At 44.9% G+C, this 27,469-nt stretch overlaps 1 protein-coding gene across 1 annotated transcript in view; it reads right to left on the bottom strand.

Moving 5' to 3' along the window:
* Nucleotides 1–27,469, bottom strand: part of LOC115082641 (integrin alpha-V-like) — a 74,980-nt gene that overhangs the window by 26,765 nt on the left and 20,746 nt on the right. The window contains exons 8-13 of the mRNA XM_029586844.1: nucleotides 21,731–21,789; nucleotides 20,761–20,915; nucleotides 20,299–20,436; nucleotides 18,043–18,110; nucleotides 14,994–15,141; nucleotides 3,050–3,142 (exon numbers count right to left, since the gene is read on the bottom strand). Coding sequence (XP_029442704.1) covers nucleotides 3,050–3,142; nucleotides 14,994–15,141; nucleotides 18,043–18,110; nucleotides 20,299–20,436; nucleotides 20,761–20,915; nucleotides 21,731–21,789 — 661 coding nt within the window. The remainder of the gene's footprint in view (nucleotides 1–3,049; nucleotides 3,143–14,993; nucleotides 15,142–18,042; nucleotides 18,111–20,298; nucleotides 20,437–20,760; nucleotides 20,916–21,730; nucleotides 21,790–27,469) is intronic.

The following is a 27,469-nucleotide window of genomic DNA, read 5'->3' on the forward strand; positions in this document are numbered from 1 at the left end:
GGGAAGTCCCATTCCTGGTTCACCAGCTTCTTGATCCTTTTAGGGAGAGGAAAGACTTTCGGTGGGCCCCGGAGTCCAACCAACACTGGATCCACCCCTTCATTGTCCGACTCCTTTTGGACCACCTTAATACCCAGTTCTTTCCAAACATGGGAAATAAGAGGCCTCAGCTCCTCTTTATGGAACAGACAAATCATCCGCGGGTCATCTTCTTCCATTATTGGGACTCTTCTGGATCAGCCACGTTCTTATTCCCATCCTGACAGACATCCACCGTGAGATCTGCTGGGTCATCCTGATCCACCCCTGGACCAACCCCAAGATCATTTTCCGGGTCATCCAGTTCCAAATCATCCGAGCCATCAGGTCCCTCAGGATGGTCCAGGTCCAGCTGGCAAAGGAGGTCCCTTGACCCCCTGGCCAAGCAACTCCTTGGCTCTTTGCAACAGGATGAAATGGCGGACAGAAATGCTCTTTTAGAGCCAGTGCTTTTTCTGGTTAAAAAGGCCTTATACATAAGCAAGACAAATTCTGAGGAAAACTCCACGTCATCCTCTCCCTAGTCAGGCCCAGAGCTTGCATCTCTTCCCTCCCCCAACGGGATTGCCGGAGACCACGGGAGAGAGGAATCCCTAGGCTCCCAAGAGTCCATCACCTTCTGAGCTGATAGGCTGTTTAGGATCCCAGTATTGATCCTGACAGGGCCTTGGGAACCTGTGGCTCTCCTACCAGCCTTGCTCCCTCCGGAGGGCTCCTCCTCTCCAGAAAAAAATTGCGACATAGCGCTGCTGCATTCATCTGTCCCCGAGCCAGGCCGTTGGCCCGACAAGCTTTCCTGCACTGGGAAACTGCTGTTGGTGACACCTTGTCTCTACATGGCCGGGCCTGCTGCAGAGGATCAGAAGCTGTGTGATCACGACTCACAGGAGAGGAGGGAAACGCTACCCAATGCAGCCTCCGGCTCCCCGAGCAGCCCGAAGCTTTCCTGCATTGGGAAATCGCTGTCAGAGCTATCTTGTCTCCACTGCGGCTGGGCCTGCTACAGAGGAATAGAAGCCGCATGATCGCAGCGAGCGGGAGAGAAGAGGAACATGGCCTAACGCAGGCTCCGGCACCTCGAGCAGCCTGAAGCCACAAACAGAGGAGCTACACTGCTCCCTTCCCCAGCTTGGGCCTGCCCTGATAATCAAACCAGAAACAGCCCGAGCGGTTGCTGCTGAAAGAAAAATATAACACTTTTTTTTTTTTTTAAAGAAACAGCAGCCACAGCAAACGAAGAAATTCAAGCAAAAAGGAATACTACCCTGCTGCTGGCAACCCCTTTGGGAAGGAGCCTTCAGGGGATAAGAGGGAACCAGGACCCCTGGCTGTCAGAACCCTGGATCTGCTGCAGGCTAAAGCTAATTAGGGATTACTAACCCCACGCTTGCCTAAACCCAGCAGTCTGGACTGATCTGGTTACGTACGGGGAAACCCCCGCTCAACTGGCTCAACCTGAGGGATGGCCCACGAAGGAACCTAACACCTCCAGGAGCGTCTTCTAACTTCTCTTCTTCTCTCCTTTCTTGTCTGCAGCTTTGCACCTCTACCATCTGCTGGAGAGAGAGAAATACCGAGGGACTGCAGGTGGCACTCTTGGTTATGTAGCAGTGCCGCAAAGCTTTTAGTTCTCTGCCTCCAACTGCTGGTAGGGATGCAAAACCCAGTTGTCTGGACTGATCTGGGGTACGAACAGGAACTTCTGAGTTATCCATCTAAATGGATTTGAATATTGACCTCACAATCTTTTAATGTAAGCCTGGGTAACCATTGTGTTGAACCTTTAAAAATATAACAAAATCCTCTAAAATCTTGACAAACAAAAGGGATCTTTACCCTGATAAGAACTCTAATATATGAGATGAGTCAGCTCAGAAAATTGTGGAATAGTCCCTTACCAACAGGGGCATGGACTTTTAGCTGGGTTGGCAGATCAGGGCACAATCTTCAGAAAGACAATTTATGTGCTTAGATTGCTATTTACCAATGCAAATGATTCTGAAAATTAGCTCCTTGGTGCAATGTCCAAAGGTAAAAGTACCTGCAGACTTGATATCAAAGTAAGCAGTCTGAAAATTGCTTCATTTATTCTTAACTATGTTTCCCTATTAAAATACTCAGGAAATGGTGATAATTAGGGATAAAACATTTAGTAAAATGCATATCAGTAAACAGTGTAGGAGATCTTAGCAACAGCTACACAGCTATACAACTATCAGAACTTTCTGTAAATACCATTTCTGCTTCCCTAAATATCACTTCTCTTTTGATCTTCACACTGTAGCAATTCATAGAAACCACCCATGTAGTTTCTTTTTAAAAATTCACCTATACAGGTAGAAAAGTACACATCTATTTTGCCCCTGTTATTTCTATGAGTGAAAGAAAGAGGGCAAAACTAAGCACATATATTTGAAAATTCAATTATGCATGTGGAGGTTGATATTCAAACGTATCCAGGAAGGTAAGTTAGCCAGATAAGACTTACCTGGCTAACTTTCATGGGATATTCAGCAGCACGCTATGCTGCTGAATATCTGTTTAAAAAATGCTAGTTAGCTGGATAAGTTTTACCTGTCTAATAGTTAACGTAACCAGGTAAGTCCAAATAGTGCTACTTATCGGGCTAAGTTATCTGGATAAGCAGCACCGTCCTGTTTTGCCCATTGCCTGCTCCTGACTTATCTGGCTATGTACTTAGTTGGATAAGTGGTTTATCCGTCTAAGTGGTAACCACTGATCATAGCCGGATATTCAGCGGCTGCCACTTAGCGTTTAGCATTTTTGAATATTGGGCTCATGCAGTTTACTCTGCTGACCAAATTGCACCCCAGCCCCCCTACCCCATGAATGCCTATTTTAAAAATAGCTAAATCTAACCACCTACTCTGCAAGGTGCAATTTACAGCTGGGGGAGGATCTAGCCAACTAGATGCTTAATTATCCAGCTAAATCCTGTTGAAAATTGCCCTCAAAAACATCCAAGACCATACAAAGAAAACAAATTTACTTTTGTTCCAGCCTTCATAGGATTTCCAAGGTCACAGACTGCTAGGCGAGTTTGATTCTCTGTTTTAAATGCGCACGCCAATCTTGATAAAGACTGCAACGGAAGAGAGAGAGAGAGGGTTTTAAGGCACTGTACAACAGTACCCACCATAAACCTGTATTACATAAGCAGGAAGGTCAAGTTTCATGTCCCCACCATCTTGCGCATACACAATGGAGTGAATTTTCAAAGGACTTAAATACATAAATGTAGCATATATCATAATCATTTTCAAAAGTCCATTTACGCACGTACAACCTTTTGAAAATTCTGTGACATTTCAAAGGAGTTAAGTGCGTAAAATAGCAATTTTCAAAAGCCCATTTCCACGCATAAATCCTTTTGAAAATTACCTCCAATGTGATAGGACAGTCCTAATAAGTAAACAAAGATCTCAGAATAATGGAGATATAAAGTCATTAAGTTAAAACATACATTTAAAATAATTTTAAAATGTGCCCATCTTTCTATTTTTTCTAGTTGTGCAATATCCTTTTTGAGGTGCGATACCTAGAATTGCACACAGTATTTAATGTGTGGCTGCCCCATGGATCGATACAGAGGCAAATTTTTTCTCCATTCTTTTCTAAATACTTCCTCACATTCTAGTTGCTTTTTTGGCTGCCACGTACTTAGCTGAAGATTTCAACATCCATAGTGATTCCAAGTTCCTTTTCCTGGATGTTTACTACTAATATGGAGCCCAGCATTGTGAATACATGGTTAGCATTATTTTTTCCTGTCTACGTCACTTTAAACTTGTCCACAATAAGTTTCATCTGCCATTTAGAAGTCTAGTCCCCAGTCTCATAATGTCAGCCTGCAATTCATGTTTTAACTACTTTGAATAATTTTATGTCATCTGCTAATCTGATCATCTCACTCGTTGCTCCTTCTCTAGGTCATTTATGAATATGTCAACACTGGTCCCAGTACAGATCCCTAGGGCACTCCACTATTCACTTCTCTCCATTGGGAAAATGGAGAAATAATTACCTGATAATTTTGTTTTCCGTAGTGTAGACAGATGGACTCAGGATCAATGGGTTATGCTTCCCTGCCAGCAGATGGAGACGGAGTCAGGTTTTAAAGCTGACGTCACCTTAGATACACCCCTGCAGTGACCTCAGCCCTTCAGTATTCTCTTTAAAAGCCACTGTGGACATACTATTGAAAAAAACTTGATTAAATGTATGATTAAAAACAGATAACCATAACTGTACTGAACCAATCAAAAACACTGAACTCCAGTAAGAATATAGATGCCCTGACCTAGGGACTGGATGATAGCTTACCCGTAATCTCTTGGAATCTATATCCACTCCACGGGTGAATCCTTGGGCAGCCATGGGAGAGAAGGTGAGTCCATCTGCTACACTAAGGAAAACAAAATTATCAGGTAAGTAATTTCTCCATTTCCTAGTGTGTAGCCAGATGGACTCAGGACCAATGGGATATACAAAAGCTACTGCCGATCGGGGCAGGAGGCTGCCTGCAATCTGGTTAACACTGCCCTTGCAAAGGCTGCGTCCTCTTGGGCCTGTATGTCCAGGTGATAGAACCTGGAGAAGGTGTGCAAGGAGAACCACGTCACCGCTTGGCAGATCTTGATGGGAGACAGCAGTCTAGTTTCTGCCCATGAGATTGCCTGAGCCCTAGTGGAATGGACTTTAGTCTGAGAAGGTAATGGCTTTCCTGCCTCCATGTATCCCATGACCACCTCCTTAATCCAGCGAGCTATGGTAGCCCACGAAGCTGGTTTGCCCTGCTTCCTTCCACCATGAAGGGCAAACAGGCACTCCATCTTTCGGACGGGTTCTGAAATCTCTAAATACCGCACCAAAAGTCTACTGCCATTCAAATGATGGAGGAGGTGGTATTCGTCCGCGTCCTTGTGCTTATCTAGGGATGGCAACGAAATGGACGGATTCAAAGGAAACTCCAAAACTACCTTGGGCAAGAAGGATGGAATGGTATGGAGCTGTAACTCTCCTGGAGTCATCCAAAGGAATGGTTCCCGATACAATACCTGCAGTTCAGAGATGTGACATGCTGAGCTTATAGCCACCAGGAACACCGTTTTCAAGGTTAATAAATGCAAGGAAAGACTGTGCAGTGGCTGAAAGGAGAGCCCTGCCAAAAATTCCAATACGAGATTAAGATTCCACAAGGGAACTGGCCACCATAGGGGTGACTGGAAGTGTTTCACACCTTTCAGAAAACGGGCCATGTCCAGATGAGCTGAGAGGTGGGTTCCGTTCAGCTCATCCCTGAAACAGGAGAGTGCCGCTACCTGGACCTTCAAGAAGTTAAGGGTCAAATTTTTATTCAAGTCATCCTGCAAAAGTTCCAGAATTAGTGGGATTTTGACCACCCGAGGGGGGACACCACGTTCCTCACACCAGGCCTCAAATACTCTCCAGATCCGCATATTCGCTAGGGACGTAGAGAACTTCCAAGTGCAGAGTAAGTTGGCAATTACTGCCGCAGAATATCCTCACTTCCTCAGGTGAGCCCTCTCAAGGGCCAGACCGTAAGACAGAATTGAGTCGGATCCTCTTGAAGGACCAGTCCCTGCTGAAGCAGGCCCCTGTGTGGTGGGAGGCATTTGGGGGGGGGGGGTCTCCAGCAGGAGTCTCCGTATGTCGGCATACCACAGACTCCTGGGCCAATCTGAAGCTATTAGTAGGACTAATCCCCTGTGGTACTTGATTCTGTGAATGACCCTGCCCAGCAGGGGCCAAGGAGGGAAGGCGTATAGAAACTCTTCTTCTGGCCAGGACTGAACGAGAGCATCAATCCCCAGGGACCACTGATCTCTTCTGTGACTGAAGAATCGGGGAACCTTTGCATTGTGGGATGCAGCCAGCAGGTCGATGGTCGAGAGACTCCAGTGATCTACTATCAGCTAAAAGGCTTTGACTGACAATGCCCACTCTCCTGGATCCAGACTCTCCCTGCTTAGAAAGTCTGCTCTGATATTGTCTCTTCCTGCAATGTGAGAGGCTGAGATCATCTGTAGATGTATTTCTGCCCATTCCATAAGGAACAGTGTGCAAATCCAAGGCTCTCGTGCTAAACTTTCAAAAGGGAAACTTTGATAAAATGAGAAAAATTGTTAGAAAAAAACTGAAAGGAGCAGCTACAAAAGTAAAAAATGTCCAAGAGGCGTGGTCATTGTTAAAAAATACCATTCTAGAAGCACAGTCCAGATGTATTCCACACATTAAGAAAGGTGGAAAGAAGGCAAACCGATTACCGGCATTGTTAAAAGGGGAGGTGAAAGAAGCTATTTTAGCCAAAAGATCTTCATTCAAAAATTGGAAGAAGGATCCAACAGAAGAAAATAGGATAAAGCATAAACATTGGCAAGTTAAATGTAAGACATTGATAAGACAGGCTAAGAGAGAATTTGAAAAGAAGTTGGCTGTAGAGGCAAAAATTCACAGTAAAAACTTTTTAAAATATATCCGAAGCAGAAAGCCTGTGAGGGAGTCAGTTGGACCGTTAGATGATCGAGGGGTTAAAGGGGCACTTAGAGAAGATAAGGCCATCGCGGAAAGATTAAATGATTTCTTTGCTTCGGTGTTTACTGAAGAGGATGTTGGGGAGGTACCCGTAATGGAGAAGGTTTTCATGGGTAATGATTCAGATGGACTGAATCAAATCACGGTGAACCTAGAAGATGTGGTAGGCCTGATTGACAAACTGAAGAGTAGTAAATCACCTGGACCGGATGGTATACACCCCAGAGTTCTGAAGGAACTAAAAAATGAAATTTCAGACCTATTAGTAAAAATTTGTAACTTATCATTAAAATCATCCATTGTACCTGAAGACTGGAGGATAGCAAATGTAACCCCAATATTTAAAAAGGGCTCCAGGGGCGATCCGGGAAACTACAGTCCGGTTAGCCTGACTTCAGTGCCAGGAAAAATAGTGGAAAGTGTTCTAAACATCAAAATCACAGAACATATAGAAAGACATGGTTTAATGGAACAAAGTCAGCATGGCTTTACCCAGGGCAAGTCTTGCCTCACAAATCTGCTTTACTTTTTTGAAGGAGTTAATAAACATGTGGATAAAGGTGAACCGGTAGATATAGTATACTTAGATTTTCAGAAGGCGTTTGACAAAGTTCCTCATGAGAGGCTTCTAGGAAAAGTAAAAAGTCATGGGATAGGTGGCGATGTCCTTTCGTGGATTGCAAACTGGCTAAAAGACAGGAAACAGAGAGTAGGATTAAATGGGCAATTTTCTCAGTGGAAGGGAGTGGACAGTGGAGTGCCTCAGGGATCTGTATTGGGACCCTTACTGTTCAATATATTTATAAATGATCTGGAAAGAAATACGACGAGTGAGATAATCAAATTTGCAGATGGCACAAAATTGTTCAGAGTAGTTAAATCACAAGCAGATTGTGATAAATTGCAGGAAGACCTTGTGAGACTGGAAAATTGGGCATCCAAATGGCAGATGAAATTTAATGTGGATAAGTGCAAGGTGATGCATATAGGGAAAAATAACCCATGCTATAATTACACAATGTTGGGTTCCATATTAGGTGCTACAACCCAAGAAAGAGATCTAGGTGTCATAGTGGATGACACACTGAAATCGTTGGTGCAGTGTGCTGCGGCAGTCAAAAAAGCAAACAGAATGTTGGGAATTATTAGAAAAGGAATGGTGAATAAAACGGAAATTGTCATAATGCCTCTGTATCGCTCCATGGTGAGGCCGCACCTTGAATACTGTGTACAATTCTGGTCGCTGCATCTCAAAAAAGATATAATTGCGATGGAGAAGGTACAGAGAAGGGCTACCAAAATGATAAGGGGAATGGAACAACTCCCCTATGAGGAAAGACTAAAGAGGTTAGGACTTTTCAGCTTGGAGAAGAGACGACTGAGGGGGGATATGATAGAGATGTTTAAAATCATGAGAGGTCTAGAACGGGTAGATGTGAATCGGTTATTTACTCTTTCGGATAGTAGAAAGACTAGGGGGCACTCCATGAAGTTAGCATGGGGCACATTTAAAACTAATCGGAGAAAGTTCTTTTTTACTCAACGCACAATTAAACTCTGGAATTTGTTGCCAGAGAATGTGGTTAGTGCAGTTAGTATAGCTGTGTTTAAAAAAGGATTGGATAAGTTCTTGGAGGAGAAGTCCATTACCTGCTATTAAGTTCACTTAGAGAATAGCCACTGCCATTAGCAATGGTTACATGGAATAGACTTAGTTTTTGGGTACTTGCCAGGTTCTTATGGCCTGGATTGGCCACTGTTGGAAACTGGATGCTGGGCTTGATGGACCCTTGGTCTGACCCAGTATGGCATTTTCTTATGTTCTTATGTTCTTAGATCTATCTCCTGTGACACTTGCTGGCTCTTGGTTCCACTCTGGCGGTTGATATAGGCTACCATTGTTGCGCTGTCCGATATTACGTGGACCACATAAGAACATGCCATTCTGAGTCAGACCTGTTGCTAGTAATAGCAGTGGCTATTTTCTAAGTTAATCAGCTATTAAGTTGACTTAGAAAATAGCCACTGCTATTACTAGCAACAGTAGCATGGGATAGACTTAGTTTTTGGGTACTTACCAGGTTCTTATGGTCTGGATTAGCCACTGTTGGAAGCAGGATTCTGGGCTTGATGGATCTTTGGTCTGACCCAGTATGGCATGTTCTTATGTTCTTACGTGGACCACTTGACCATGGAGACTGTGGCTGAATTGTAGACATGCCAATCTGACTGCCCGGGCTTCTAGGCAGTTGATGTTCCAAAGGGCCTCTTCCTCAGTACAAGGTCCCTGAGCTGACTGACCCAGCCAAGTTCCTGAAGCAAGCCCATCTTACATAAGTCACCTTGTTGGTCACCTGGAGACTCTCTTCCATGGACTTAGCCCGGATCAACCAGTGGTCCAAATACGGGTGCACCAGGATTCCCCCTTTTCTCAATGCTGCCACTATGACCACCATGATCTTGGAAAGTGATCTGGGGCTGATGGCTAAGCCAAAGGGCAGTGCCCAGTACTGCAAAGCACAGGAAACGTTTGTGTTCTTGACGGATTGGAATATGTAGGTAGGCCTCGGATAGGTCCAGGGAGGTTAAGAACTCTCCGGATTGTACAACCATTATCACGGAGTATAGAGTTTCCATGCGGAAATGATTCACTTGTAGATGTCAGTTGATGCTCTTGAGGTCTAGGATAGGGCGAAAGGAACCTTCCTTCTTGGGTACAATGAAATATATGGAATAATGCCCTGTATTTTCCTGGGGGCGCAGGTACTGGGATTATAGCCCTCATCTTGAGAAGCCTTTAAAGAGTAGTCTCCACTGTCTGCTTCTTGTGCTGGGCATGGCAAGGAGATATCATGAATATCTCCCGAGGAGTGCTGCGAAATTCCAATACATATCCTTCTCATATGACCTCCAGTATCCATTTGTCTGAAGTGATCTCGACCCACTGCTGGTAGAAGAGGGACAGTCAACCTCCTAGATCCGTGTTCCAAGGGTGGGTCGGCAAAATTTCATTGGGGGGGGGGTGGGCAGGATGAACCTGAACCCGAGCCTGCCCCGGTTCAGGATGAATCTGAACCTGATCCTGCTCCTCTCTTGGGCTGTTGACTATGAAAGGACTGAGACCTCTGAAATGTCAAGTTTTTGTAGGGGTGAAAGCACTGAGAGCTCATAGGTGAGGGGCACTGTAACTGCTTTCTCTTATCTTCTGGTAGCCAGGGAACAGGAGATTTGTCCCATTTACTGGCTAGCTTTTCCAATTTGCTTCCACAAAGGAGTGATTCTTTAAAGGACATCTTTGTAAGATTTGCCTTGGAGGTTGCGACTGCTGACCAATTCCACATCCATAGCTATCTTCTGGCTGCCACCACTGAGGCCATTCCTCTGGCTGAAGTACAGACTAGATCCGAGCCCGCATCAGCTATAAAGGTGGCGGTGGGTTCCATAACCACTTTGGAATTCACCCCAAGTCATCCACCTCCTGAGAGAGGAGTAGGAATGAACGAGCTACCAGGGCACAACAAGAAGCAATCTGTAAGGTCATTGCTACTACATCAAGGCCTGTTTAAGGATGGACTCCATCTGTCTATCGTGCACATCCTTTAAGGCCACTTCTCCCTCCACTGGGATAGTTGTTCACTTACAGACAGCACAGACCAGCGCATCCACTTTGGAGAAATGCGAACACTCTCTCACTGCCGGATCCAGCGAGTATAGAGCTTCTAACACTCATCCTCCTTTAAAATATGCTTCTGAGGCATACCATTCCAAGTCAATCAACTCTTGGATGGCTTCCAGTACTGGAAAGTAGCAAGAGGTTTTCCATAGGGAAGTCAGAATGGTATTCTTCTTTGGTTCCATCATAGAGTCCGCCCCAGGAACTCCCAGCATCTTCAGGCTCTGGGAAACCAGGGACAGTAACTGGCCTCTATGGAAAAACCATAACATGGTCTGATATGGTTCTAAGCCAGGGGGAATTTCTCCATCTTTCAAGAATTCCATGCCATCCGGGTCCCTGCCTGGGATACCCTTAGTGAGGAGTGGCATGCCTTGAGGTCTGCCGATAAGACTGGGAGAGGGAAGGCTTACCGACTGAGATTCTGTCTGGACAGGGGCAAGTGAGGTAGCAGACTATGCCTATACTTATTTATTTTAGGTTTTTGTATACAGTCATTCCACGTGAGAAATGTTGAGAATCACTAGATCACAACAGTACATAAGTTAGATAAAACATACAAATGAGGGGTGAGAGGAAGACATTTAAACAAGGCTTAAAGGCCCTGGAAAAATTCCCAAGAGAAGGCATCCAGGTCCATGCCTAATCCAGGAGGTACTGGGGTAGGCACCGTTGAATTTCCCTCTCCCATGGATAACCAAGTCACGGAGGTACTCAGATCTGGGGTATTCCAGGCTGTGGCTAATCCATCCTCTGAAAGGGACGAGCCAAGCTTAGCAAAGTCCAGGGAAGACAACGCTCCCTGTGCTTCCTCACAGTGCTGACATAAGTTGGAATCATCCAGGTCAGACTGTGAAGGCCTAATATGACAAGCAGCTCAGAGAGAAAGGCGCTTATGTTTCTTGGCTGCCAGAGCCATTGGCAGCAGTAACTGTGCGTTCTATCGGCTCATGCTTAAAATTTTATACTCACAGATTTTGGGCACCTAGGCAGGACGTGGCGAGGCACATCCACAGCCCATGCGCCGGGCTTTACCTGTATTCTGCACTTAGTAGGTTGTGTGCATATGTACGGACAAGACATTATGCGTACACAGAGCCGACGCACTGAAAGTAATGATGTTCTATGGAAGGCAATATGGCACGCACAAAGATGCGTGCAAGATGGCCCCGCTGCGGCGTGCCAATCAAGCCTAAAGCGGGGCCTAGCCCACCAGAGAGCCACTCAATCTGCTTGGAAGACCACTACTCCTTACCCCAACAGGACCAGGAACAACATCGGTACGGCACACCAAGCAAGGATACCAGAGGAAGTCTTACCGAAAACCCCTCCAAACATCTCTGAATCGTGAGGTAAATCATCTTTTTTTTTTTTTTTTTACTTATCTGGGCTCAGTGCTTACCAGTTGAGTACAGAGACAGTCTCCAGCTGCAAGGGGAGAGGGCTTTGGCCATCGGCCATCGGTCCCTGCACCTGCTGCCTTTCAGCTGCTTAAGTAGCAAAGTCCATGCCAGGAACCGGCTACCAGACGAAGGCACACCTCTGAGGGATCTCGGAAATCGCCTCAGAAATTCTTAGCTGGGGGAAGGATCTTTAGGTATCACCACAGGAGAGTGGGGCTCAATTTTTTCTCCAATTTAAATGTAGAATTTCCTCTTCCAAAAAGTACAGCAATCCCCATAGGGAGAAGTATGTCTACCATCTGCTGGAGAAGGAGAAATACTGAAGGGCTGTGGTCACTGCAAGGGTGTATCCAGGGTAACATCAGCTTTGAAATCTGACTCTGTCTCCATCTGCTGGCAGGGGAGCATAACCCATTGGTCCTGAGTCCATCTGGCTAAACGCTAGGAAAGTGACCATTTAGACCTGCTTTCTGTTCTATCATTTAACCTCTTTTAGCAAAACAGAGGTGAAGGTATTGTAGAGTCACAATTCTCTCTGAAGTTCCTGTTTTTTTTTTCAAGTTTGAAAATATTCAGATTCCAAAATTTAGGAATCATTTTGGACAGGGAGCTGTCAATATCATATGAGATTGCTGCTGTAATCAAAGTTGCTTATTGTAAACTCCATTTATTAAGGCCACCAAAACTTTGCTTACCAAAAAAGATTTTCACTCTGTAGTCCAGGCAATGATCTTACCCATCCTGGACTACTGTAACGCATTATACATTGGTTTAATGTCCTATGCATTGCCTGCTCTTCAGCTCCTCCAAAATTCCACTGCTCACTTAAGAGAAGAGCACATATAACACTTAAGAGAAGAGTACATATAACACCAATGCTACAAGAGCTACATAGCTCCTGGTTAATGCAATGGTCCAGTACAAAGTTCCCTGTCTAGTCCATAAAATGACTAGCACAGATGCTCGACTATGGATGAATTCCATGCTCCACATCCACAATTCATCAAGGGCCTCGAGGTCCAGCAAAGAGGACTTTTAGATGCACCTTCCATGTGCAGTGCAAGGCTCTTAGAGACCCATGAGAGATCTTTCTTGGTGGTGGCCCTTGAGCTGTGGAAGTCTTTATTGGAGGCTTTGCGCTTACCATCATATTAAAAAAATATGCTGAAGACGTTTCTTTTCCAGCTTGCATTTCTTGACAGTGACTGAGCACTAGATTATTTATGGAGGGCTGATATAAAATCGTTCCAGGGCTGTGATTTGTTGTTTGTTTTGTTCCGTATGTTTTGACTTTATTATGGATGCTTATTTTTGTAAGACTTCGTAATTTCTTGAAGAATCTCATCTGGGACTCTATCAAATGCCTTCTGAAAATCCAGGAACACTATATATCAGCCTACTCACCCTTAGCCACATGCTTATTTACACCTTCAAAGAATTCTAAAAGACTGGTAAGACATGACTTTCTTTTGCTAAAACCATGTTAGCTTGTTCACATTAAGCTATGTCTATACATTATCCTGAAATTCTGTTAACTATCATTTCTACCATTTTGCTTGGTACTGTCATCAGACTTACTGGTCTATAGCTTTCTGGATCACCTCTGGAGTCCTTTTAAAAAACTGGTGTTACAATGGCTACCCCTCCAGTTTTCAGATAGAGTGGCATATTTTAATGATGTGTTACAGTTTAATAGGATCTCCAATTTCATATCTGATTTCTTTCAGAATTCTGGGGTGAATACCATCAGGTCCTGCTGATTTGTTGCTATACCTATCAATTTGTTTATATACATTCTACAGTTCAACAGTGATTTGCTTCAGTTTCTCTGATTCATCTCCTTCAAAGAATAGTTCCTGTATCTCCCCAAACATCCTCCAGTAAAGACTGAGGCAAAAAATTAATTTAGTTTTTTCTGTGGTGGGTTTGTCTTCTCTGAGCACCCCTTTTACTTCCTGGTCATCTCTAGTGGTCTACACTTGGAGTCTTCTTGCTTTTTGATGTACTTGAAAAGTTTTTTATTATTAACTTTTGCCTCTGTGGCAAATATCTTCTTAAATTCTTTTTTAGCCTACCTTATTAATGTTGTACATCAAACTTGCCAGTGACTATGCTCCTTCCTATTGTCATTTGGATTTGCTTTCCATTTTTCATAAGATGTCTTTTTGGCTTTAATAGCCTCTTTCACAGCACCATTTTACCATGCTGGCAGTCATTTGGTCTTTCATCAACCTTTCTAATACATATAATATATTTTATGTGGGTTTCTGGTATGATATTTTTAAACAATCTCCATACCCTATGCAGATTTCTAACCTTTGCAATAGCCCCTTTCTGTTTCTTGCTGACTAATTTTCTCAAAGTTATTCTTTAGAAGTTGAATTATACTGTAGTAGTTATGCTTAAAATTCTCCCTTCGGTGATTATCTGAAATTTTACTATATTACCCCCTCTGTGAGTTCCTGCAGGCCCCCAAGAACTAAATATAAAGTAGTTCCCCCTCTTGTCAGCTCCAGGACTAGTGGCTCTATGAAACAGTCTTTTAAGGCATTTACAAATTTTACCTTCCTTGTATGCCCTGATAAGAAATGTACTCAATCAATCGGGGTAATTGAAATTCCTCATTATTTTGAATTGACAAAATTATTAGCCTATCTAATGTCTGTTAGCATTTCACAGTCTGTTTCATCATCCTGGTCAAGTGGAAGATAGTATACTCCTACTGTTATACTCTTTCCTCATCTCACATGGAATTTGTATCTGTAAAGCTTTCACAATGCAGTTTGTTTCCTGCTGAACTATAATGCTACTTCACTCTATGCCATTCTCAATATACAGTGCCACCCTGCTCCCAATTCAGTATACCCTGGCATCCCAGTATCCCATTGATTATACTCTTTCCATCATGTCTCTGAGATGCCTATTATGTTTAGTGCCATACATTCTAACTCTCTGATCTTATTTTTTAGACTTTTCGATTTTTCATACAGAGAAGTAAATTATGTTTTTTTTTAATCCTTAATCACCGCCTGTTTATTGCTAGCAGCTATTTCAGGTAATTCTGAAGCAACCACATTTGTCTGCTCTTCATTTAAATCTACCTGAGCTACTTCAGCTTTCACTACCTCCTCTCTATTGGGAAATTTTGGTTGAAGTACTAATTTAAGTTACTAAACTTGTGCTTCATTAGCCTTTGTTTTGCTCTACAACAGATCAGTATTCAAAAAGAAATCTCAAAATAATTGCAGAAGGTATAGCCAGTTGAACATCTGAAAATGGCACAGTTAACATGGCCTGCCTACCTCATTATTGCGGACATCCCCAATGAAGTCTGCCTGAGGGGGCATTTGCACAATGAGCTCGGCTTCATAGGCCCCTTCTCCCTGGTTCTGCGCTGTGACAATCAGGGTCAGAGGGCTGTCATCTCCTATATAGATCTGTTTCTGTTCACTAGATGCAAAGTGACAAGATTTAATTCTCACAGAAAATAAAACTATTAAACAAAAACAGGGAAAAGTATAAAAACCACACCTCCAAACATGTAAACTAAACATTAACGGGATCCATTTCAAAAGCACAGATGGGTGTAAAATGTAGTTTTTGTGTGCATCAATAAGCTTTTGGTAAATTACCTAAGGGGCTGTATGCATAACGGTATGCGCAGGAGTGATTTCAGGTATATCTGTACACATACTATTGCACAGAGGCATTTCCCAGGGATGGAGAACTCGTTTGCACACATACTTTTAATTATAGAAAGCATGCACGTAAACATCTGTGAGGAAAGAACCGCGCGGGCGTCCATGTGCACGCGGTTCCCCCATGTTATAAAATCGGTTATCCGCTCTCACACGCGCGCCCGTTTTTATATCAGCGCACACATGTGCACGTGGGTGCTGACTCGTGCATACAAGGGGGGGGGTATTTAGAAGCGTGCAGTGATGCAATCGGGCCTTCCCCAGTTCCCTCCCAGTCCGCTCCAATAAAGGAGCGGACTGGGAGGGAACTTCCTTAACCCCCTTACCTACCCTACCTACCCTGCCTCCCTTTTCCCCTCTCCGCTCCAACATCTAACTCCCCCCCCCCCCCCCAAGCTAATAATTTTTTTATTTTGGAACTTACCTGCTCTCCTGAGCAGCACCAAGTTCTGTGCGCCAGCCAGCTGCTGGCGCGCGCTTCCCGGCCAGCCCCTGCCCTGCCCATACCCCGCCCCTGGCCCTCCCCTTTTTATAAACCCGGCTCTTCCATGTGTACAGGGAGATATGGGTGTGGTTGGACCGCTTGTAAAATGCGAGCGGCCCGGCCACACACCTATCTCCCGGTATTGGTGCGCACCGGGTTTTAAAAATTAGCTCTGTAGCGTGTAAGTTCACTTTGAAAATCAGGGCTGAAGTCCATGTCTACTTTGAACATGAGAGCTGTTATAAAACTGAGCTCTAAAATAAACAACATAGATCAGGGACTAGGAAGCTCCCAAATTACTAAAATAGAAAGCAAATGAAGGAACTGAGGTTTGCTGATTAAGTTTCTATTTTGGAAATGAAACATTGATTTGTGGCTGTATTAGTATACTGAGTATATTCTATTGATTTTTTTGTACTCTAGTATTTGTTTTGTAAATTTTTAACTCGCTCCTTGGGATCTCAGTCCTTTGTGTCTGTTTTATTTTATTAATTTTTTTTAATTTACCTGGTAGTGCTACAACTAGCTGCTTTTTATTTCTTTCAAATAAAATGGAAGTAACAGAAGGTGAGAAATAGTTCTAGGTTAATGTAGGAACTCAGCCTCACCAAAAGAAGTCATTTCAGACACTGTTCTGAAGTTTAAAAATTCTTCTGTGGATTGTACAGAGACCATGAGGGAAAAACGCCATCTACCGGAGATGTAGTAACTGGTACAAAAGTGTTTGAAGTACTCAGTCTCCCAAATGTTCTTTAAAACCAATAATTAAACATGGGAATGTGCTTTGCAAAAACAGATAGGCCAATCCTGTAGCATTAGCCAATAAGGCAATTATTCCAAAAGTTTATGCCCCATTAAAATTGTGCGCCACTAATAGGGAAGAACATCTGCAGATGGGAAAGATGACCAGAAAAATGTTGTGTCAGTACTGCTCCCCACAAATAAGTCAAGTAATGAAAATCAGGGCCTTCAGATTGATCAGAAAAAAATCTTCTCTATTTGAGAAAGAATTATTTGTCTTTTATACTGAGCTGGGAGCCTGGCATGAGTACACAGAGCTCTCAGTCCAAGAAGCAGTAATGACTGCACTCAAACAGTCCTTTAGTGTCAAAGAGATTGGCTGTCTTAGAGGCAGGAAGGCATGTTGTATCTCTCAAGAACCAAAGAAACTAACAGCATCTAGAAGTGACATGAATCCCCAAGACCATAGCCAGATGCCATTCTGAAACCTACAATGAAGCAGCCATAGCTGGTTGAAGGGGAATCTCTTTGTGCTTTGTTTAATATCAGCTTTCATATATTTGAGAGCCTAATTTATGTTTTGTTCCATCTAGATGAACTTGAGCTTGGTTCATCTCATTTTATATGATGCTGAAAAGTGCAAGGTGGAACATGATGGAAAACAAGATGCAAGATAGTTACCATCCTATAGACTATATCATTAAAAAGTGAATTTTAAAATTGGCGCATGGGGGCACATGTGTGCACGTTCGTCAGTCCGGGCCCAGAGATGCGGCTATTTTCTAACATATGTGCATATATACGCGCATGTTATAAAATAGCCTGGCCGTGTGCACGTGTGCTGAATTTTAACTGGATGTACATCTGTGCGTGCAAAAGCCGCTTTTACCGTGTAAGTGGGGAAACTTTAAAAGGGATGAGCGCCAATACCAATGCATGTTTTACCAGTTCCTCCCCAGTTCGTCCAGTTACTTGCTAGGTCCCCCAAATGCCCCTGGTTTGATAGCCTGTACACCCCCCAGTTACTCCAAACCCTTTACACCCTGCCAAAATAGCTCCTTTTTTTTTTTTTTTTACTTAAACAACATCCAAAACAGAAGTAAACTTACCCGACAGGGGACCTTGGTTCACATCAGACTGCATAAATATTTATGTGCAAATTTCTGGTTAAAGTCTAGAACCACCCATGCCTTGCCCAGACCATGCCCTTTTCTGAGAAGATCCGAGATGTGCATGCAGCGGCATTTATGCGCATATACAGGCGGCTTTTAAAATCCGCTTGGCATGCACAGGCCCGACATATTCGTGCATCCCCTGATTTCGGCGTGCGTCAGGCTTTTAAAGTTCATCTTTAAGAGAATAATTGGTGATGTCAAGATAGCTCTCTTAAAATAGCGAGTAATCTTAATTCTCTATTATCTCGCTTACCTTTCTACTGCAACCTTCAGGTTCGGCTTACAGATATTGTCTTCACCGCAATCCAGAAGAATATGAGCCTGTTTCAAAAGGAAAGATCCCCATTAACAAAGTCAGTCTCGTCACCATTAGCACTATAGATCTTCATTTCCAGATCTCGCACACACATTTCGCTACAGCTTTAAATATTTCCAGAATCAACAGCAAAACCAATCTTTGGCCGATAAAAAAGAGAATGTTTGTCAACAAAAGTGTCATTCTTTTCAGAATTTGAGGTGTGGGGGCTGAAGGTTGGTCTTTCATTCCGTTCTTATATTGCCTACAATTTCTGATAGCCACCCAAGGGAAAACCTGTACAAATTAAGAACATTCTGGGGGTAACTGTCAAAGGGACTTTGGTGGATAAAACAGCTTTTCACATGCAGAAATGGCATTTTTACAAAAACAGTGTTTTATCTCCCTTCACATTCTCCGTTTCTATTTTTAAAAATGCTCGTGCAGAAATGAGAGCCATGACAGGTACACACCTATGAACAAAGCAGAGTGACTGCTGCAGCACAGGGTATCTACTCAGCTGTAGGCTTTAGGTCACTGAATGCTGCTGGGCATGTGAGGAAAAAAAAAAGGCATTTCTGCAGTTCCAGGGTAGATTTTCAAAGCAATATCAAACTGCTAATCTGATTGAGTCCCTGCTTAACGCAACAATTAAAAGTGATTGAGCTAGAGAACTGCATGAAGTTACCATATCCTGCAGAGAAAAAAAAACCTAGGGCAGTGTGAACACTATCAAGAACTCTTAGATAACTGGGTTAATTAATCTGGTAATGCCCTAGAGAATAATTAAGGAGTTAGGGACAAATGCAGTCCATGATTTCCTGCTGAGGAAATTCAGATTAATTCAGATTATTTAGCAAGCAGCATTATTAGATCTTAACACTCTGACTTGATTTTGGGACTGTATGATGAAGACTATGTATTTAGTTATTATTTATTAAAACATTTCCAAGACTACATCTTTCAGAAGAAAGTGCACTTGTTCTGGGGCTAGCCTGGTAGTAAAATTAATAACAAATCTCCCACAACATATTCCCGAGGTATCAGTAGTTGAGGGGCCAATATATGAAGCCGCTGTATTTTCCGCAGTTTAGGAGAAATTTTGCTATGCATCCTAATGAGCTCCAAGCTCATTAGCATGTGTAACAAAATTGTGGAAATATTTGTTACATGTGGCCATGGACAGGAACTTCATGCAGTCCTGACCGTGGCAACATGCGAAGCTGGCCCTTGATTCATGCACGAGCTGGGGGGAGATAAAGGGGCCTCATGGCCATTATGACCCTCCCCCTACCCAGTATATTTAAAATTGCCTGTTGGTTCTAGTGGACCCTCCCACCCTAACCTCTTAGCCCCTCATGGGCCATAAATGTTAGAGAAATCTTTTCTGAAGCACTGACCCCCTTCATGCCCCACCCATGTAACCCCACAAAATCGATTTAAATGCACGACCTCTCCATGCCCATCTGTCTCTCCCTCCCCAAAGTTTATCCCATCAAAGAAGTGGTCTTCTAGGAGCAGATGGCAATCCCCACTCGCTCCTGCCTTACTGGCGCCAGATTTCAAAATGGCACTGGGTGACCTTGTGAGCGCCTTGGAACCTCCTGACCTCATGAACCATTTTGAAGGCTGGGAACAGCAGGCAATACCTGGATATGCTGCGGCAGGCCAGAGTGGGGAGATGATATGGCCGCGAGGCACCACTCACCCAGCCCCGCAGCAAAGACGGACTACACCTCTTTGAGGAGCGGCTATCTTTCTTGCGAAAACAGGCCTGCAGTCTTTTTCACAACATCACACAGTGAGGGGCTCTGTATGTTCCTGCATCGCAGCAGCTCATTATTGAATGATTTAAATAAACTTGCACACCACAGACTACGCATGAAAGTTTACTACTGCAAAGCTTTTTTTGCAAAAGGGGGCTTTGTGCAAAAAATAACAGCGCAAAACTCCAAAATGTTAGATACTATTTTCAATACAAAGGAGTGAAGAATGATAAGATGGAGGCCAGATTTGCAATGTTTTTGTTTGTTCAAATGCAATGACCTAATTATAGCCAAGGATGGTGGCACAATTAATCTTGTACATAACAAAGAAGGGTATAGAAGGTGAAGAACCCCTTTTCTGTCTTCATTATGATATCTGCTGTCGCTTCACCAAAGAAAATACAATTAAATATAACAATTTAGTAGTTTGCAAAAGTACAGTACTAACCTGCCGGCTGATGTTGGCAGGGGTGAACTGGTTAAGGATAGGTTGTAGTCCCGTTGAATCTTCAGCTGTTTTATAATTCAGTTGGTACTCCATGAAAATGGTAATGGGTGTAAGCTTGTCCCTGAACTCGGAATCATCCTAGAAGACATATTATTAGTGCATAAGTAAGTCGAAAACAATTTAAAGATTTAATGAGTCAGGGGACATAGATCTAATACTAATCCTCCATTAGTTTATCTCCTTCATCATGGCTTGACTGAGGGACATGCCACCTGCACATAGCTGCAGAGGATGGTCTAGATGACAGAAAAATGCGGAAATAAGATTAACCCTGCTTCCATTTCCTTCCTCTGCAAAGATGCCTTTAAGCATTCATGCATGCCGGGACTGCTGCTGCTGCGAGAGGTCTGAAACAATACAACAGATAGGAGCCCTTAAAATGTAAAACAGCTGAGCTCTTACCCGCAAAAAGGCCTGGAGTTCTTCGCAGCGTAGCCCACCCCCGTTGACGATGGTCATGTTCTTTGAGTGTCCAGACTGCCTACTGTGCAGAAACAGAGCTCGCCTAATGGCTCCTTTCTGCTTCACTTTATCCAACAGCAGCTCCACTTGGAAAGCTACAGAATCCAAATGCTTGGTTAAGAGACAAAATCTCCCAGAGAACGTCACATCCTGCATTCAGTACAAAACTACTATGCTCCAAAAGCAATCCTAAAGGTCAGCTAAAAGCGGTAATGTATTATTTATAGGGGCAATTTTCAAAGGGATTTGCTGCAGGTCAATGGGTGTGTACCCAAGCCCCTTTCAAAATGGCAACATCGTCCCCCTCTTCCACGTAGGAGGCAGGGGGCAGGGCTGGGGCCATCTTGTGGCTACCTTCCAGGGGAGTTTGCACCTGCCAGGCAAGGGATTTCAAAAGAGAAAAGCCGCAGGGATTTTCCCCTTTGAAAACGAGCCCACACTGAAGAATGGCACAGGTTTCTCATTAGTCTTTTCAAAAAAGATTCCAATTTTGGTTATAGTTCTCAATTGTGAATTTTCCTCTTTCCCCTGCTCGTTCCGGGGAATATTGTAGAGTTGATTTATCTGAAGTTTTGTTAAAATATGTTATGCTTGGGTACTGATTAATACTGAGGAGATGCAGGTGGCACACCAGGTTAAGAGGCGGTGCCTACGAAACTTTCTGTGTCTCCATCTGCTGGAAGGGAGGCAAAACCCAGGAGTCTGGACTGATCTGGGTATGTACAGGGAACAGAAGTTCATGCTAGACTAATGTAAGGACTTTCAAATCACTTAAGATAAGCATGGACAACCATGACCCAGAGCTCAATAAAGCACCTGATTTATAAACTCAACTTGCATCTGAGCTCTGACTTTCCATGGAGAAATGCAGATGTATGAAAAGTGAGAGCTATTGAATGTTTGTACTCACTAAGATCTCGTGGCAGCTTTCCTTTACCGTCAGCCTTTAGGCAGAACTTCACTGTAAAACTGTTGACAAATATGTAAGACAGGACTATTTCATTTTCTATTATTCAGTCAAAGCATGCCTCAGTGAGGGCTTAATTTTTAAATACACATTTTAATTTCTGGTTCACGCATGTTTGTCATTCCTCTTCAGATCTCATTCACAAGCATCATCGAGTTCAGTGTCGCACACAATTTTGTGACGTTTGCAATATTCCATGACTTGGCCCTAACTAGGGCTTGCAAATTTTTTTTTTTTGGTGGGTGATTATTTGACAATGCTCAGAACGCAAGGTTTGTCGGCTGCCAGTAGCTGCAATAGCATAATGGTTTGCCAGCTGAAACCACTGTGCTGCCACAGCTGATGGCAACAGAAGATAACATTGTCAGCATTTCACATCCTCGAAAAACTGTAAGCCCTTCACATCATCAGCTCTATCCATAAAAATGTTTTGATACCAGGGTTTTCTGTTCTGTTTCTTTGGGGTTCAAATCAGAGCCAACCTCTTCAGTAGCACCACAAGATTTCATTCACAACCCCTCCCCCTTCCCAGCTAGCCCAGGCACTGCAGTGATACTCTTCAGCCAAGGACAAGAAAACCCGTCACGCTGGAACCCTGATTCTGGACACTAGTTGGTGGCATGGGGCAAGGGTTGCAACCTCTTCCCCGGTCTCCCAGGAGCTGTGAATGCTGCATCCACATTATCGAAAAACCTCACTGGCCCAAGAGACAGAAGCCAAACTCAGAAATTGAACCTGGATCTTCTACATGGCAGCCCACGGCACTGCCCATGAGTCACTGGGCTGGACCCTAGGCATAACTACTGAGAAATCTCCAAATACTTGTTAATAGCCATAAGATACATCTTGAGTGGGTATTAAAAAAAAGAAAATACATGCCACAGTTGAATTGTAAGATAGACACGCACATTTTGGAGTTAAAAAAAAAAATCAAAGGAATTGTATCCCTTGCTCTTACAGAATGTTCGGTATATAACATTATGGCCCTAATTGTTTTCCCTATTCTGACTCTATGGGGAAAACAGCTTAAGTAAATGAAAAGCTCTGCTATTTCCAAAAGAGGTAACCCACATCTTTTTACTTTTTGTTCAGCAGGTACCTCCTTTTGCTTTGGGCTTTCACCTTAACTGGAGTCAGTTCTACTTACTTATCACACCAGGAGTCTTCATTAGCTACCTATGATTATTTTCCCCACATTTTTAATCTTTCTCCTCCATCCATCCAAGAATGACAATGACAACTGGCAACCTGGGGCCAGAAAATGCAGCTGCTTCCAGAATCCAGTAGGGATGTGAATCGTTTTTCAACGATTAAAATTATCGTCCAATAATGTTTATATCGTCTTAAATCGTTATAGAACACGATACAATAGAAATTCTAACGATTTATCGTTAAAAATCGTTAAATCGTGTTAGTGCGCACTAACTCGAGTTAGTGCGCACTAACTGAAAATGATACAAATAAACACTTTCCAGGTCACTGAAGGTCAGTTAGGAATGAATATGTGTTCCTATTGGCTGGCTGCCCTCTTATCTATTGATGTTACCAAGGTTACCACTGAGGTGATGGTTGGGGGGATGGGAAATGGAACTGGAAACTAACGAACACCAACAGAAAATGAAACAAAGTGTTCACACTTCCCAGGTCAGTAAAGGTCACTTAGGAATGAATATGTATGTATGTATTCCTATTGGCTGGCTGTGCTCTTATCTATTGATGTTACCAATATGGTTGGGGGGATGTGAAATGGAAACAGTTGGAAGCTTGAGAAAAAAAGTAATGTAATGATCAGCACTCACGTGACTAGAACTTGTTTGTTTATTATTTTTGTTAGCAGGCACCTGAAATGCTAGTGCATGTTGAATTTGCCAATCACTGTGCATTTTAGAAAGGTGGTCCTGGCTGGAACTGTACACAGTTCAAATATATGTAATTGATTGTTGGTAAGTGTATTTTTTAAGTAGCCACACTGGCACCAGTATGTTTACTTTTCCTCCTACTTAACTCACTAGCTCAGCTTTGTAAGAAGGGCTTCTCTGCTTGTGTGTTGTTTTTGTTTGGTGTGAGGAGAGCAGAAACATCAGATCTTTATTCAATCTACTACAGTCATCTCTTACAGTGCCCTATCCCTATTAATACCAGGAGTGTTGTGATCTTCCTGCACACAGTGCCCTAACCCTGATACCAGTCTGAGACAGCTCCCTCCCTGCATTACTAGTGAGAGGCTGGCTTCACAGACAGGGGGGAGCTGCCTGACCCTCACTCCTGACTTCCCCCATGTCCCAGCTAGTGAATGGTGTGTGGGTGAGGGGGGGGGGAGGATGGTGAAGTCTGAGACAGCTCCCTCCCTGCATTACTAGTGAGAGGCTGGCTTCACAGACAGGGGGGAGCTGCCTGACCCTCACTCCTGACTTCCCCCATGTCCCAGCTAGTGAATGGTGTGTGGGTGAGGGGGGGGGGGGGAGGATGGTGAAGTCTGAGACAGCTCCCTCCCTGCATTACTAGTGAGAGGCTGGCTTCACAGACAGGGGGGAGCTGCCTGACCCTCACTCCTGACTTCCCCCATGTCCCAGCTAGTGAATGGTGTGTGGGTGAGGGGGGGGGGGGTGGATGGTGAAGTCTGAGACAGCTCCCTCCCTGCATTACTAGTGAGAGGCTGGCTTCACAGACAGGGGGGAGCTGCCTGACCCTCACTCCTGACTTCCCCCATGTCCCAGCTAGTGAATGGTGTGTGGGTGAGGGGGGGGGGGGAGGATGGTGAAGTCTGAGACAGCTCCCTCCCTGCATTACTAGTGAGAGGCTGGCTTCACAGACAGGGGGGAACTGCCTGACCCTCACTCCTGACTTCCCCCATGTCCCAGCTAGTGAATGGTGTGTGGGTGAGGGGGGGGGGGGGAGGATGGTGAAGTCTGAGACAGCTCCCTCCCTGCATTACTAGTGAGAGGCTGGCTTCACAGACAGGGGGGAGCTGCCTGACCCTCACTCCTGACTTCCCCCATGTCCCAGCTAGTGAATGGTGTGTGGGTGAGGGGGGGGGGGAGGATGGTGAAGTCTGAGGACAGCTCCCTCCCTGCATTACTAGTGAGAGGCTGGCTTCACAGACAGGGGGGAGCTGCCTGTCCCTCACTCCTGACTTCCCCCATGTCCCAGCTAGTGAATGGTGTGTGGGTGAGGGGGGGGGGGGTGGATGGTGAAGTCTGAGACAGCTCCCTCCCTGCATTACTAGTGAGAGGCTGGCTTCACAGACAGGGGGGAGCTGCCTGACCCTCACTCCTGACTTCCCTCATGTCCCAGCTAGTGAATGGTGTGTGGTTAAGGGGGGGGGGGGGGAGGATGGTGAAGTCTGAGACAGCTCCCTCCCTGCATTACTAGTGAGAGGCTGGCTTCACAGACAGGGGGGAGCTGCCTGACCCTCACTCCTGACTTCCCCCATGTCCCAGCTAGTGAATGGTGTGTGGGTGAGGGGGGGGGGGGAGGATGGTGAAGTCTGAGACAGCTCCCTCCCTGCATTACTAGTGAGAGGCTGGCTTCACAGACAGGGGGGAGCTGCCTGACCCTCACTCCTGACTTCCCCCATGTCCCAGCTAGTGAATGGTATGTGGGTGAGGGGGGGGGGGGGGAGGATGGTGAAGTCTGAGACAGCTCCCTCCCTGCATTACTAGTGAGAGGCTGGCTTCACAGACAGGGGGGGAGCTGCCTGTCCCTCACTCCTGACTTCCCCCATGTCCCAGCTAGTGAATGGTGTGTGGGTGAGGGGGGGGAGGATGGTGAAGTCTGAGACAGCTCCCTCCCTGCATTACTAGTGAGAGGCTGGCTTCACAGACAGGGGGGAGCTGCCTGACCCTCACTCCTGACTTCCCCCATGTCCCAGCTAGTGAATGGTGTGTGGGTGAGGGGGGGGGGGGGAGGATGGTGAAGTCTGAGACAGCTCCCTCCCTGCATTACTAGTGAGAGGCTGGCTTCACAGACAGGGGGGAGCTGCCTGACCCTCACTCCTGACTTCCCCCATGTCCCAGCTAGTGAATGGTGTGTGGTTAAGGGGGGGGGGGGAGGATGGTGAAGTCTGAGACAGCTCCCTCCCTGCATTACTAGTGAGAGGCTGGCTTCACAGACAGGGGGGAGCTGCCTGACCCTCACTCCTGACTTCCCCCATGTCCCAGCTAGTGAATGGTGTGTGGGTGAGGGGGGGGGGGGGGAGGATGGTGAAGTCTGAGACAGCTCCCTCCCTGCATTACTAGTGAGAGGCTGGCTTCACAGACAGGGGGGAGCTGCCTGACCCTCACTCCTGACTTCCCCCATGTCCCAGCTAGTGAATGGTGTGTGGGTGAGGGGGGGGGGGGGAGGATGGTGAAGTCTGAGACAGCTCCCTCCCTGCATTACTAGTGAGAGGCTGGCTTCACAGACAGGGGGGAGCTGCCTGTCCCTCACTCCTGACTTCCCCCATGTCCCAGCTAGTGAATGGTGTGTGGGTGAGGGGGGGGGGGTGGATGGTGAAGTCTGAGACAGCTCCCTCCCTGCATTACTAGTGAGAGGCTGGCTTCACAGACAGGGGGGAGCTGCCTGACCCTCACTCCTGACTTCCCCCATGTCCCAGCTAGTGAATGGTGTGTGGGTAAGGGGGGGGGGAGGATGGTGAAGTCTGAGACAGCTCCCTCCCTGCATTACTAGTGAGAGGCTGGCTTCACAGACAGGGGGGAGCTGCCTGACCCTCACTCCTCCGGGGTATTGTGATCTTCCTGCACACAGTGCCCTATCCCTGATACCAGGGGTGTTGTGATCTTCCTGCATGCAGTGCCCTATCCCTGATACCAGGGGTGTTGTGATCTTCCTGCATGCAGTGCCCTATCCCTATTAATACCAGGAGTGTTGTGATCTTCCTGCATGCAGTGCCCTATCCCTATTAATACCAGGAGTGTTGTGATCTTCCTGCATGCAGTGCCCTATCCCTGATATCGGGATGTGTGGAAGAAGATCACAACACCCCCGGTATCAGGAATAGGGCACTGTGTGCAGGAAGATCACAACACCCCCAGTATCAGGAATAGGGCACTGTGTGCAGGAAGATCACAACACCCCTGGTATTAGGGATAGGGCACTGTGTGCAGGAAGATCACAACACTCCTGGTATTAATAGGGATAGGGCACTGTGTGCAGGAAGATCACAATACCCCTGGTATCAGGGTTAGGGCACAAGTTCTAGTCACATTGACTGATCACATACTTGTTTTGTCAAGCTACCAACTGTTTCCATTTCCCATCCCCCATATACTGTCAGTAGGAAACTTGGTAACATGAATAAATAAGAGGGCAGCCAATAGGAATACATATTCATTCCTAAACTGACCTTAACTGACCTGAAAAGTGTCAAATTGTATCATTTTCAGTTAGTGCGCACTAACTCCCAGTTAGTGCGCACTAACTCCCGTTAGTGCGCACTAACTCGAGTTAGTGCGCACTAATCGGAAAAAACGATTTTTAACGATTTTTTAACTAAAAAATCGTGCCTAAGACGATTTTCTTGCCCTGCCACACGATTTCTATCGTTAAGACGATATGGAAAACGATTCACATCCCTAGAATCCAGTACATATACATATATATATATATATATATATATATATATATACACACATTTATTTATATTTCTTCTTTCCAGCACTTCAAAGCAGATTACATTCAGCT

This window comes from Rhinatrema bivittatum, unplaced genomic scaffold, assembly GCF_901001135.1.
Source record: "Rhinatrema bivittatum unplaced genomic scaffold, aRhiBiv1.1, whole genome shotgun sequence".
Taxonomy (NCBI): domain Eukaryota; kingdom Metazoa; phylum Chordata; class Amphibia; order Gymnophiona; family Rhinatrematidae; genus Rhinatrema; species Rhinatrema bivittatum.